This window comes from Lynx rufus, unplaced genomic scaffold (genome assembly GCF_022079265.1).
Source record: "Lynx rufus isolate CCGP_SWC_20201006 ecotype Redwood Valley unplaced genomic scaffold, mLynRuf1.p SCAF_1, whole genome shotgun sequence".
NCBI classification, from domain to species: Eukaryota; Metazoa; Chordata; class Mammalia; order Carnivora; family Felidae; genus Lynx; species Lynx rufus.
The window spans coordinates 36,611,157-36,626,335 of NW_025814823.1; the positions used below are offsets into that span (position 1 = coordinate 36,611,157).

The 15,179-nt window shown below is 32.6% G+C and overlaps 1 protein-coding gene across 3 annotated transcripts in view; it reads left to right on the top strand.

Annotated features, from left to right (window-relative positions):
• TDRD3 (tudor domain containing 3) overlaps positions 1-15,179 on the top strand; it is a 160,937-nt gene that overhangs the window by 121,482 nt on the left and 24,276 nt on the right. For all 3 annotated transcript variants that reach the window (XM_047080537.1, XM_047080544.1, XM_047080552.1), the window contains one exon: positions 3,444-3,569. In XM_047080537.1, coding sequence (XP_046936493.1) covers positions 3,444-3,569 — 126 coding nt within the window. The remainder of the gene's footprint in view (positions 1-3,443; positions 3,570-15,179) is intronic.

Consider the following 15,179-nt stretch of genomic DNA (forward strand, 5'->3'; position numbering starts at 1 on the left):
TCCAGAAATCTCAACAATCTCACTGGTTGGAACTATTTCACATGGCTCTTCCCCGGCTGTTAGGAAGGCTTAGGAAGCAAGTGTTCTTCACTACTCAGACTCTGACTGTCAACAACTCAGACCACTTTCCAACATACAGGAACTATTTGATTTGAGTAGTGGGGGATTACTTATGTTTAGCTGTTTCTCCCTCATGATAAAGGCAAGAAAAGGTGAAGTAGTTGGAAATCAGTGCAGGTTTATAGAACTAACAGTGTCTATCTTAGGATGAGTGGCCACTTGTGTCAGATGCTTCTGTGAAAGTTTGATTAAGATGATAATGGAAAAGTATTTTTTTTATTGGACAATCTGAGATTTTTGGTGATCTTGATGAGCAGAGAAAGTACATGATTGGAGTTGAAAGGCCAATAATTTTTGAAAGTCTTAGTAGATAAGTCAGGATTTCCATTGAAATCCCACAAGGATCATGCCCTAGTAGTAAGTGCAAAACTCATACAAATAAGCCATTACACAGCTAAAACCAACGATTTACAGGCTCAAAGATACCTGTTTGTACTCTGTCTGCCAAAGGAAAATATAATCCCCTTTTTTGGGAAAAATAACATTTTCTAGACCTCTTCAATATTTCATCTGCAATGTCTGCAATCCTGTGAAAAAATTAGAGGGCATGGTTAAAAATGGAGAGAGAGAGGAAGAGAAAATGAATGACTAGGAACAAATAAAGCAACAGAAAATATTAACAGAGCTACATATATTTAGATATTGGATTTAACAGACAAGTTCTTCAACAAATATTGACTAAACCGTAATTGAGTAGCTGCTAAGAGTCAGGTGCTTGGTATATATCAGATAGTTCTGGTTATGCTATTATCCTAATTTCTTCAAACACCTGATGGAATTATTAATAAAGTTTACTTTTAACTGTAATTATCTCAAAAAAACCAATAACAATGAGTTCATCTGTTGCCTTTCCTGAATATATTTAATATAATGTCATATAGTTTGTGAAAGACTGTACTTAACAATTCCCAAAGTGTTTTGAGCTTTTGTTCTTAGAATAATTGCATGATCTTCTGAGGTGACTAATTTGATTTTAATTGGATATGCACTCTCAGTTTAGAATGAGGGACTGTAGGCTCTCTCTGTATTACACCATTAAACAAATAAACAGTATTTACCCTCTGAAAAAGATGAGATTAGTTATCTTCTGAAAGCACCTAATTTAAGAGATAGCTTTTAAATGTTTTGTCAAGAATAAGCAACTTTCCAATTTTCTAACCAGAGACCAACGAAGATAAAGATTTAAGAAAAACGTGAGTTGTAACGGTCCTTAGGAAACTCTAGCCATAATAGCATTATAGTGATGTAATGCAGATAATTAACCAATTGGTATAATCTATCATTTAAAAAATTCTTTACGCTACCTTGCCTTCTTTCAGCCTTTATTTCCATAGAAGGATTGGGAATTTGGACCAATTCTTCTCCTTCTAGACTGCTATAATTAGTTCAGCTCTTTCTGCTCTCTCTACTGGAATGCTGTAACAACCTCCAAAATGGTTTCTGTGCCTTAAACCTTATTCCTGTTAAATTTGTCATTGGAATTACCATCACTGATCCTGGTCTTAGACCTTGTCATTCTTCCTAGTTAAAATCTTTTACCTGTGGAATAAATAGAGCCTGCAGCATGCATACAGAGCCTCTTTCAGCTGGTCCTTACCTTCTTGTCCCGTCTTATTTCCTATTGGTTGACCCTCCTCACATCACGCCATAATTAATTTTAAACTGTTTGTAGTTTCCTGCACTCATCTCCATGTTTTAGGTCTCTGTAACTTCCCGTGGTGCACCCTCCTCAGTTGTTTGCTTGGCTAAACCTTCTTCATCCTTGAAGACTGTATCCATTGTTATCTGCCACAGGAAGTTCGTCCCCAACTCCTCAGCCCTATTAAGTGCCATGTCACTGCACCATTATTAACGGTACTCTCCATGTTATATAGAAGTCAGTTTTCACACAGTTGTTTTTGTTAGACTCTAAGCTCCTAAAAGGATGTCAACTTATTATGACTCTTGTTTGTTGAACTTACCAGAACTGACATAATTATCTGAGAAGCTTACAAACTCACAGCAATTCATAGATCACAGAAGTGTGACACTAAGAAATAAAGGAGAAAAGGATAGACGTGAATGTATGTCAGGAACTCTAATATAAGAAAAAGAATTCCAGCATGGTGTTTTTAAACTTGCTAGCATCTAGAACTGGGAAGGAAACACCATGGATTAACTTAATAACCTTTGTGATGTAAAGTATACTATTTAATCAGTAAAAACATTTTTCCCCCCCTGGTGTACTCAGGATAACATATTTTAGAAGGAGGTAGAGAATAAGAATTTTTGTTGCCTTTAACATTTTCTGATTCTGGTGGGCTTATTAAGAGATACTGTTAGAGTGTTATAGTAAAGCATCCAATTACCCTAATTTGAAGGAAATATTCCTTAAGAGTAAATAGTTTTTACTTTTCATTTTGTCTTCACTAAGCAACATTCAGACCTATAATTTGGGTCCTGAATGGGTTGACCTGTAGCAGAGAAGTACTCCAATTAGTTGACCTACTTGTGGTTACATTAACAGAAAAAAATTAAGATTGTTGTTGTTATGTAAATCAGCTCCTTCTGAGTTTATTAACGTGAATTAATTCCCAGAGCCAAATTATACTAGGTGAGCTGATAAAATAAAAGTATTTGGTCTTTCAGTGTCTCAAATCTGATAAATCCTGGATATAAGTAATGTGTTTACTCCTTATCTGACATCCCTACTTCACCCCATTAGCCTGTGATGACTATGGCGGGGAACCTTTTTCTCTGAGATTTATTTTTGTCATATATTTATGCTCCATAGTTATATTTTCTGATTAGTACATAAGAATAATCTTACTAATATTGGTTAAGGGCTTCAGTGGCTTGCAACAAAACAGAACACTAGTTTTGTGGGGTGTTTTTTTATTCCCATTAACATGTGAATATTCTTCTCTACTGACCCTTCTCAGTTCTGTCCTGAAATCTTACTACTGCCCAGTGTATGTCAGAACTCACATGGATGAGAGAATTTATCTCTTTTTTTAGCCAATTTATGATTATCTGCAGGTAAGTTTTCTTTCTTAAAAATATTATTCTCTTAAAAATTTTCTTTCAAATACTGTGTAATTGAAAGTTGCTAAGAGAGTAGATCTTAAAAGTTCTCAGCACAAGAAGAAAATTTGTAACTTTGTGTGGTGATGGACATTAAACTTGTTGTGGTGATCCTTTCACAATATATACATAGCTCAATAAAAAATAATTTTAAAAAATGAGCTTTCAAAAAATATACATTGTATTTATATTTCCATCAAACATTGCCCTTTGTAGACAATGTGGATTGTCATATTCCCAACTCCTTTTTGTCTCCTCAGTTCTACCGAGCAGAAGTTGAAGCTCTCCATTCTTCTGGCATGACAGCGGTTGTTAAATTCATTGATTATGGAAACTATGAAGAGGTGCTACTAAGCAACATGAGGCCCATTCAGACAGAGGCATGGGTACGTGATTCAAATTCTGTACGAAGGCATAGGCTGTTTTGAAGAAAATACATAGCTCTAAAAGTTTAGTCATAGCAATACAAAATCTGCCAGTGGAAAAAATATTTTGAATTTACTTAAAACTGGCTACTCCTAAAGTAAGATTCTAGTTTAATAATTACATTGAACTACAATAAAAATGAATGCATTGGAATTCACTTTCCTTGTGTAATGCTTTGTTATATTATGCTTTGGAAATGGGTGCCCTTATTTACAGTTGCAAGCCTTTATGCATATTTTGTTCTTTCCCAGTTTGTTACCTTAAATTTGACTAGATTATGTCCAGCAGTTATCAAATTTAAATCTCTGATGAAAACGTGTATGTTCTTTATTATTTTCGTTACATATCAAATTAAGAAAAACACTTTATATATGAAGTCATGCTGCATTTACTACATATATGTTTATATATGTATACATACAGACTAACTATAATATCTCTGTTTAGTAATTACTTGATTTTGTTGCCAAATGTATGTCAATGTTCTGTGGTAATTTTGATGATGTAACTGAGAACAGTTGACTTCATGGAGTCCATTATATATAAGGGCTTATGTGACTTTATATAGATTCTCAGCTACATTTAGGCAAAAACGGAGGACAAGGCACATTAAAATTGGTTTCATAAAGTTTTTTTTAACTTCCTTTTTCCACTTTATGGGTAGCTGTTAATAAACTTATCATTAGATGCCTAACTCGTTTCTATTTCTCTAAAGTATCAAAATATACTATAAAATGGTATTATCCAGACATTAGTCTTATCATTGAAGTATACAGGTTTCTCTCAGTTGCTCCCTTTTAGTTTAGTTTAGTTTAGTTTAGTTTAGTTTAGTTTAGTTTAGTTTTGGTCTCCTTACATTTTTCTGTCACCACCTCAGTGTCACCCACTCCCCTCACACACACAGCCCACCGTCCACTCTCCCCAAGATAAAGAAAACAACAACCAAAAGCCTAGTACCAGTAATTGTGCTTTGGGCCATGGAAATTTCTAGATAATTTATCATTTTATATTTTATAGTATATTACTAATGATTCATATGTTTAATTACTAGATCTTTTCCCTCACTCTCATTGTCTAAAGTTTAGCCACTTTTTCTCTAAAGGACTGAAATACCATCAATATCTAATCTATGCCTTTCTTTTAATGGAGAAACTTGATGTAACCATATGTTTGCCCTTTTGATTCTCCTATGACTGCTACTTTCATTCTCTTTTTCCATTAATACATCTTAATCTTGTTTTGATGGTAAAATTAATTATTTATTTATAGGTTATGTATTCCCAGAAGTTGAGTCCTTGTTTGCTATTTGTAATGTGCTCTCAAATGTGTTTAACCATTACAGTCAAAGTCAAACTAGAATTTTTACGTTCAGGTTTTTTGTTTTTTTTTAAGAGGATTTGATAAGAGATTGATTTTATTCTTTTCTCCCTAGAGAAAAATTTAGTTTCCCTACTTCACTTCTTTTCTACTTCCTTTTTCTGTTTCAGGGTGGCCATAACTGATGAGCACATTGTCATTCCTCATTGTAGCTCTTCCATTCAAAGGTGTTTGCTACTGAGTGATCATTTTCTTTCTAGTCAGTGATTTTTCCTTTCCCCCTTTAATACCCCTCTTTCTGTTATCATTAATTTTTAAGTCAATGTAAACTTAGCTGGGCAATAAATTTCTCAGATGTCACAGTCCATGTAGTGTTTCTGAGCCAAGCAATACTTTTCTACTTTCTACCCATTTGTGAATACTCATCTATTCTCTTTTCTAATTTTTTTTTTTTACTTAGTTACTTTATTTTGCAGTCAACCTAAAAATCTTTTATAAGATGCTTGAAATATTTTACAGTGAGAAGCACGAGAGAATCACTAAATCTTTTGGAGATTCTGGTATTACTTTTCTGCTGTGATTGTTGATATTTTATGATTTTGCATAAGTTAATATGACAAATATAGTTGGATCATGAACATCGTTATTGGGGATAAGATCATTCTTCATTCTTTCTCTGCATGAGTAATTGACTTAGTTTGTAGAAGCATCTCCTTGATATTCAGAAGCCACTAGCTTAACATATCTTCATCCATCTCCATTTTTAAAAAATACATATGTGCATATGTACATAAAAAGGCCCTAAATAGAAGCTGTTTATGTGGTTGTCAATACATTTAGTGTAGAGTTGGTCTGGAGTTCTCTTGGCCTCTGAGAGTATTAATGTTGGGGTCTATGAGCACTTTATTGTAACCGGAATTGTGACAAATTTTAAATTAAAGCAAAATATTCACTATATCAATAAGAAGATGATTCTAATTGGTAAACATACTAGAAAAATTAAAGGGCTGCAAAAGTACAGTGTTCATTCACCCCATGGATTGTGTAATTTTTAATTTTTAACTCTTGGTCTCTTTTTAATTGTGAAATTATATTTTATCTCTTAGAAGGTGTTTGTTTCTTATTGGTGTAAGATTTGGGAAAAACCTCCTTTTCCTAAATGTAGCAGTGTTCATTCATTGAAGATGTTTCTAATAGTTTGCAGGAAAAACAGCCCAAAAGCCTGCATATAAACCAAAAGCTTTTATAGAAATCAGTTGCCTGTATTATCTATTAAAGGTGTAAGGATAAATCATTAAATAAAAAGCATGAAATATTAAGAGACTCAATGACTAAGTTAATAGTCTCTCATATGGAAAATTAAAATAAAAATCTACCTAATACTTTAAGGGTTAGTATTTTTCTCATGAAGTTTAGGAATTATTTGCCTATGCTCTCTACACTAAATACCTACTTTTCCCTTTCCATATGGATATGTATTTTTCCTTCCAGAACATATTCAGTGATGACATTTCAGATGGTGAAAATATATGTTCTGATTATGATTAAGTACTTTATTTCCTCCAAAATGATTTAGTAAACTTTTTAATAAGTCATCCTTGATTTTTTTTGTTCTAGCTAGATTTCACCTGGTTCTTTTAGATGTCATTAAATATTCTCTCTTAACTTTAGCATATTTATTATAGTGAACTCTCTAACTATCACACATAATGTGGGGTTCATAACTTATTCTTAACTGGATAAATGCTCTCGCTTTTTTCCCCCAATGTTCTTTGAACATCATACGATTTTCCTTATTTTTCCAAAGTAAATGAAGCGTTAGGGAGTCTCATATTATTTATAAAATTATATAGGAAGAAAAGTATACATATATTATTTTATATTTCTGTTTACTGTATGAGAAAACATTAGGGGCAAAGAAAACTGCTGTTTGTGTTTCCTGCAGGCCCTTTCCAAATTGGTTCCTTTTAACTCTAAAACTAATACCAGGAAACCAGTAAAAAGATGCCTCAGGCAATTTGGAATTATTGTAAAATACCCTGGTGCTGCTGCTCAAACCTTTTGTGTTTTTAGAGTGTGGTTTCTTCTGAATTGCCTTCCTAAGCCTGTAGAGACACTTGTCAAGTCTTGATTTTCCAAGTATTTTTATGACCTGGATTCTATTGAGACTTTTATATCTCAAGAAATGTTTTAGAACTTGCTAGTTTCTAAACTTTCTTTTTATAAATTCATCGTATTTGCTTCTTAGTATCAGGAAATAATTATTGTTCAGCTATTGTTCCAAATAAAACCATTATGATTACATAGGTAATGCTTAGTTCCAAGGCCTTAACATCCACATCATCTTGGTCATTAATTCTGGACAGATGGGTTGTTACTGCGTTTTAGATGATCATCCTGTTTTAAATGTTTTTTCTGTATTCATGTATTCAAAAATATTCTTTGCATATCTATTAGGTACTACGTAGGCTCTATTCTAAGTGAAGGATATATGTTAGTGCACAAAGCACACAAAAATCCCTGCCCACTGCACAAAGTTAGAAGAAAGTTATAGTTCCACTTATGTGAATCAAACTTAAATATCTCATGGGGGTCTTCATTCTTTCTTCTTGAAGTTTTAAAACAAAATGCGAGTGGAAAAAATCTTGTTTACTAAAATTTTAATTAAGTAATGTTTAGGTCTTTATTTTATTCCACCGTAGCTTGAAGATAAAATTAACGTGGAAGAAAAAAGCATGACTTAATGAATTTTACTTGATTCAAAAGTTCGTATCTATTTAAAAAGTAAAATTTGCTTTTAGGGGGATTTGGGTTTTGCTTTTTTAAATAATTATATATATATATATTTCAGTTTTACTGTACTTTACAAAAGGAACTGTCGATCTGAACTTTTACTTTTGAAGTACATTTGCACAAAATTTTATAATGACATCCTGGAATACACATTTGAAAGTTATCTTTTCAAATTCAAATGACACTCACAAAAAGCTATAAATTATTCTACCACTAATAAAAATATTAAAAAGAAACATATTACCAAAAAACCCCTAACCTATTTAATGACAGCGATTGAAAGTTATGATACATAAATTAATGAGTTAAAATGGATCCTAAATGTATTAGAACAAGGTCATGTTAGTAATTTTAATGATGTAGTGATAAAGTTAGGCTATATCTGGGTTGTGTTTGATATTAAAAGATCATAATAGATATTAAAAAGAGGACAATTGTTACCGAAATCATTAACTTCAAAGGAATATTAGAATTATGTAACAGTGAAGTTCTGCCAATTAGTAGCCAATAAAAAGTACAAGCACATATTTGATCATAGTCCAAAGGTTTTTCATTTTTGCTGATAAATTCTTAAATAAATTAGTGGGTATAATTTACCACACTTAAATTTCTGCATTAAAAGCATAAGTTGATTAAGGTCACTAAAATACTGAAATACATTTTCTTCCACCATACATATTTCGGGAAACTTTCCTTTCAAACATTGTCCTACAGGCCATGCCCATTTTGTTTTGTCTTGTTTTGTTGCGGTATAAACAGAGTTAGTCAGAATGAAACTGTACTGATAGCTTAGCCCAATTTAAGAACATATGGGTGATAGAATTTGGGGATTCCATGCAGTGTCTTCAAGCTTTGATTTCATAAAGTTTGGTTGTACTTGATATTCTTTATTTCTTCATCAATTGCTCAGCCTTTCACAATTCCCACCAGAGGTTGTGGATTACACAGAAGGACTTTACTGGAGATATGAAAGCTGCTGATGAAGAGGGAGAGATTATTCATTCATAAATGCGTACCATATACATAGAGATGTCAACTTCATACTGTTGGTATCTACCCCCTGAAGCCCAAATTTTGTTTTAGGTTTGTGATAGCCAAACCTAACAGTTGATTATGAAAATGTTGACATCTATGTTTGACCCTGCTATATTATTTAACAGAGACATTTTATTTCACCATTTAAATTAATCCTAAGAGAATAATGAACTAGATAATAATTTTAAAAACCTATACAAAAAGTACGGTTTGAATTTTGCTATTTGATAACTTCGTATATTGTAATCTACCCAAAGGAGCTATATATAAAGACATGTTTAAAACGTTTCTGGGTAATCTGAGGTTTTCTTTATTGAGCACTGAATGTACAGGTTATTTGTTTATGTCATGTTCCTTTTTTCTGAAGGTGAAATAACTTCAAAGTGAAATAACATGGCAGGGTATTACCCAAGATGTGCCGTCTTTTTAAAATTATTATAGCCATACTAGTCAGTTTGTTTCTAACTTTAACTATAATTCATAAGACAATTTGAGCCTTACATTATTTGGTTATCAATATTAAGAATCAAGCTAGCATAACTGTTTGAAAAATCCACAGCAATTATTTTTGCATAAATGAATACCAGCAGATATGATGTTAATCTTTTATCTTCTAAGTCTCACCTTTATTAATAGCAACCTAAAGTGTGGTGCCCTGAATTATGATGTTTGTTAGTTAAAGTTAAAATCATGTTGCTTTTAGATTTATGCCAAATATCCTCTGATTTACATTTCCCTTCAAAGTAGTCTTTAAGGAAGCATCATGGGGGAGAGCAGCAGCCAAAGGGTGCTGGGATTGTCATGTGAACTGATTTTTTCCTTTGGCGTTTTTGATTTAGTAGGCTCAAGCCTTGTTCTCTTAGAAGTGTAAATTTTTGTTTTTTCGTTTATTTTACATACCAGGGCTTTTAAAATTGCCGTTTCAAACTGCACTGAATTTTACCATTCCTTTGCATATAATACAAAAGACTTGCTGATATACTTATTGCACAGAAAATAAAATAGTAAAATAAATGAATCTGAGGAATATTTTTGTTTTGTTTTATTTCTCTGTCCCAACAGTGTTACTCTTATACTGGGCATGTGCCTTGACTAGACACTTATGTCAGTATATTTTAAAGATTATTTTCAATCCGAAGAGGCATCCTTGAATTAAAAAAATACACACAGTTCTATTTCAGTTTCTAGTGAATTTCTGAGCCTCTTCCATCTGCACCTAAAGAAGCTGAAAAATAGTGTTGCATTTTTGGACCACAGCACTTTCAGATGGAGCCCCCTCAATACATCTTTCCTCCCCTAAAGTCTGGGATTGACCATACATATTGGATTGCATACCATAGGGGGTTGTCAACTGTCCTTTCATCTTGTGTCTCCGCTTAATACTGTTTTTGTGTATTCTTTGGTCATCTTGTTTGTTAGTCATCTCTCTCTGTTTTCATTTTTATTTCCAAAACATTCTTGTATCCTCTTGGCTTTTTTTTTTTTTTAACCGTTCTTTCTTTCCTTTCTTTCTTTATTTCACCTTTGGTAGGTAGTATCTCTTGATATATATGGACTACTTTTCCTATTGATCTTAATTTTCTGAACTTTACTGGATCTATGCTATTTACTCTAGAATCCTGTGTGATAGGCTTCACTAGGAAAGAGTGGAGTTTGATCTGTCTCCTTGTGAGAAATACTCTAATGTTATAGAGCTTCCAATTCCATTAAACTTGGGAACTACTAGCAAGAGTTTTACACCTTGGCTTGAAATAACTCCCTTAGCAACCTGTCATTGACTGAGAGCACCATTCAGAAGGGAAAGGAAGTACTACAACAGTGAGTACATTTTATTTGCCTAAAAAAGAAAACCCGTATGGTTTATTAAGAGTAAACATAGTTGAAGAGGCTCTATTTAAGCAACTTAGACCACTGTAAGAATACAAAAGTCATTAGTTTTTTGTGCAGATGGTTTTATGCCTAATCCATCTAGAAGGTGTGTTCTGAGAATATTAGTTCTGCTTTTTAGTTAAATACATTTGGAAAATGCTGGGTTAAAAAAATTAAGCATGCTTTTTTTTTTTTTTTATGGGACCTCTTTGAGCCAATAACAGACTAATATGTATTTTATTTTATCTTGTTTTTCTCCATTTATTTAGGTCTTCTGTAATTTCCTTCATCAGTGCTTTGTAGTTAACATGCAACCTTGCTAATATCACTTATTGGATCTATGAGCTTATGTTCATTTGCTTTGAGTGCTTTTGTTTTTTTTTTTTATTTAGAAAATACTGTTGAACATTCACATCAGTTGATACATATTTTAATCTCTGAGAGAGAGAGATACTGTGTATTGCTTCACAAGCTTATTTGTTCATGGAACTTTTTTTTTAACCTGTTATAGAACCTGTTACAGAAAATCTATAGGACATATTTTGGAAAACATCTTAGCTGTCTTGTTACCTTCTTTCTAGTTTTCAAATTTTCCCAGCTTTAAGATAGGGTGAAGATTTAGCTTTAAATATATTGTTTTAGATATTCCAAACTTCTTAAGAGGAACATAATATTATATTTTTATGTTATAAATAGAGACTAAATATATAGTAACAGGCAGTTTGTCCTCAAACATGTTCTCTCATCTTATAACTCACTGGTCTTTTAATTTTATTTTAACTTAATTCTAATTCTAAAAACTTCTATGTATTAACATTTAGAAATTGTCATTTGTGGAGACTACCATTAGAGTTTTTATAATATTGCTGTCCTTCTCTGTAATTCTCACCCAATAACCTACATGATGTTTATGTGTTCCAGCAGTAAGGCATTTTCATCATCTATTTGGGTTTTGAATTTGTTATTCCCCAGTAAACTAGTCTGAGACAAAAATCTGAAATCCCTTTTTTTGTTGTTTTTAAGATGACATTTCAAAAAGAAAGTGTCAAAGCAAGTTAATTCCAGTGGGTAAGTGAACATTGTTAAGTGAAGGAGATTCCTAAAAGACCAAAAATTCTGTTTTGTTTCAACATTTATATTGCTCTTTTACTAATAGGCTTGTATGTTCTAAAGCTTTTGAATAATATTGTTTTAATTAGTTGAAAGCTTGTTAAAAGCCTCCTGGAAAATAAGCAAGCTCTTATACTTAACTGCTCTTGATCTCCCTTTCTTCTTTTCCTGGTTGCAACAGTTAAGTGAGATGAATTGATAATCTTGGACAGAATTCCACAGCTCACTTGAGTGAACTAGAGGGGGAAATATTCTTATTTTAAGAAACCTGCCTTTCCAGGCACTTATAATTATAAACAAGGGCAGAATTTATGGTTGGATAATAGCTAGTGAGAGTGCAAAAGAACTCTTTAAATAAGTGGTAGATATATACTGTAAGTACCAGCTCTTTTAGAGCTTGAAGGGATTAGAATTTTAAGTAAGCACATGAACGGGCTTGATAACTAAAACAGTAGAAGGAGGTCAGAAATTATGTGTTGATTTATGATTTATGGATGATTTATGTAGTCTTGGTGGGCACCTTTATTACTGAAGAGTCCTTTGTCAGACATCAAGCCTGAGCGTAATAGTCTAATATGATAGTTTTCCAATACATAGTCTTTGAATGCTTTTTGTAGCAAAGCTACTTCAGAAAATAGATTGCCCTATATACCCAAAGGATTAAAAGGATATAAGAGAAGTAGAAGATAGATTTCCTTCCTTCCAGAAACCACCTAATAAATATTAATAAGGCCTCCATCAGACCTAGATGGTTCCGGTCTGGGAACCATTGTTGGAATGGTTCTTGATTACAATTTTGTTTTGCATGTTAAATGAATAGGATAGCGTGAAGGAGGGAAGTGGGGAAGGCTAACATTGACTTTTCAAAACTAGAACTAACTTTAAAGACCTTTTATTGACACTTTTATCTTGCCTGAAGTATGCTCATTTTTTCCCAGATCATGTGATTAAAAAATTAGGGTAAGCCTTTTTGGTCCTGCTTAACCAACAACTTACTATATAAAGTAAGATATTAGAAGTCAGTTTAATTCTGTTTCTTTCTGGTTCAAATTTTAAAATGTATGGGCTTGTGTTCTTCTTTTTTTTTTTTTTTTAATGTTGGAAACCATTTTTGGTACTATTTAATGAATGATTTTAGGAGAATATAATGATCATTTTATCTTGAAGAGACTAATGTAAATAAAGCTTAAAATAATGTGGAGAAAATATACTAATTTTTTTCTTACCTCATAAAATCATTAGATAATATAAATATTATTATTATTAGGAATTCCTGAATTTGACCATCATATTCAAAAGAATGTTATGCTTAATTAGATTTTTCAAATATGTAATTGAAGTCTTAAAGCAAAGGGAAAAGGGAGGTATATCAAAAGCTTGAAAGTATTAGTACTTACTCGAAATTTTTTGTTTATTCTAGGTAAACTTTTTTTCTTCTTCTATTTTGCTCATTTTCTGTCCTTTTCCTCTTCCCCCTTACCCAGACTCTTTTTCCTTGTCCTCTTCCTCTTTGGTTTTGTGTCTGAGTATTTGCCTTTTTATTCATCTTAAAGGTTTCACGTGGCTTTTAACTATTAGATTGGGTATGTTCCATCTCAGACAAGACTGATCCTCAAATGAAGTCTGGTTAAATAGAGCATTTTTCAAGTTCAGAAAACCTTTGAAAGCTTTGGGAACAAATGAATTGATATCCTTGGTTGATCTTTTATAAGCCCTGATTATAATTGATGCTTACTTAGCACCTAGACCTAACTGACACAAGTTCTCATAAATGCAAAGACTGTTAGAGACAGATGTACTGGAGCTGAGTACAAAAAGATCTAGAAGTGATAAAAAGTTGGTTAAATGCCAAGTTGATTTAAATTGTACCCTTGTATTCTTAGGAAATAAGAAAAGAAAAAAATTCTCATTGAATATGTTTAAAACTTACTTGAAATGTAAGTAATCAAGATGAGAAATTAAAATATATAATTCTTTAAGAAAAATTAAGGAACTGTTCAAGAAACTAGGTACTGAAAACTCTAAACTTTGTCATAGAAAATTAATTATAAAAGGCTACATTAAAGATCTTTTAGGTGTAATTTAGAAATATGAGATTTACATCTCATTTATAAGAAGATGATACATTTTCCTATTAATTTGTTGAAAATACTTGGCTATAAAAAGACTGAATATTCTGTCCATTCTAATGATTATAATTGCTTTAATGAAAATAATCACTGAAGGAAGATGATTAAAATAGAAAAAAATGGCCATAGAGTAGGGTTAAATATATATTTGGTATCTGGGTTCTTAGGTATTTTTCAAAATAATTTTTATAATGGTATAATTTAAAAAGGTTTGACTCAAACTGCTAAACAAAACATTTCAAACAAACTGCTTTGAATAATTTCAATTATAAAAAAATTTTTTTTACTTTCTGAAGTGAGAATTACTATACTTTGAGATTCCAGTAAATTTCACATCAGTGGCAAAGTACTGCCAAAATTACTTCTGACATCATTTACTACTTAGTGCTATTCTTGAGCCCGAGCCTGAGAAACATTTTCAGATTCTGTGTGCTGTATCCTGAGAGAATTTGATGCAAAGAGGCCACTGCATGAGTTACATGTCTGCTCTGCTTGGCCTTTAAAAGAAGGGGAGAGGGCAAGGCTGGTCTTGGGCATATTACTTCCACCTCCCTTTTGCCCCTGCTTCAGCTCCAGGGGAGCTGGAAATGCACAGGAAGAATCAGAAGACCTGGGTCGAGTCCCGGCTCTGCCACTTACTACCTAAGTGACTTTGGGTAAGTTACTTAATATCTCTGGGTCTCAGTTTCAGTACAGGGTTGTCGTGAGGATTAAGTAATACGATCAATGGAAATGTGCTTTGTAAACTCCCAAGATATATAGAAACATACATTTTTATCATTGTAACCTTGGCCTTCTTCCCTTCTATAGTATAGTGGCCTCAGCTATGTTATTTTTAAAGCAACCCAAAATGACTTAATTCCTTTTGCTTCTCCCTATGTCCTCTCCACGTTGGAATTCTTATTCCTATCTTCTGCATGCTTCAGAGTTAAATATTCTAAGAATACAAAACCAGTCTAGTTAAATTAATTTCACCATGAAGTGTGGATTACTGTTACCGCTTCTTACCTTTCACACTCCTACCTTTCTCCTTTATTCTTCTCAGAATTATGTGCTTAGAAACATGAAGAATCTACTGCATGAATATTCAGACAATGTTGGGGAGCAATGTTTTGGCAGAGGGAAATCCTATTACCTTAAATCCTATTACCATGAATTAGTAAGGTTGACTGGGAAAATGGGAATATGATTGTGCCTCTAGTCCTTTCTCTGCGGGAAAAGAGATGGAAGGAGTTTGGGATTTAAAAGCTCTTGAGAAGTCTCACTGAAAACCTAGATCCTCAACTTGAGGTGTAATCATAGATGGGAAAAGGAATT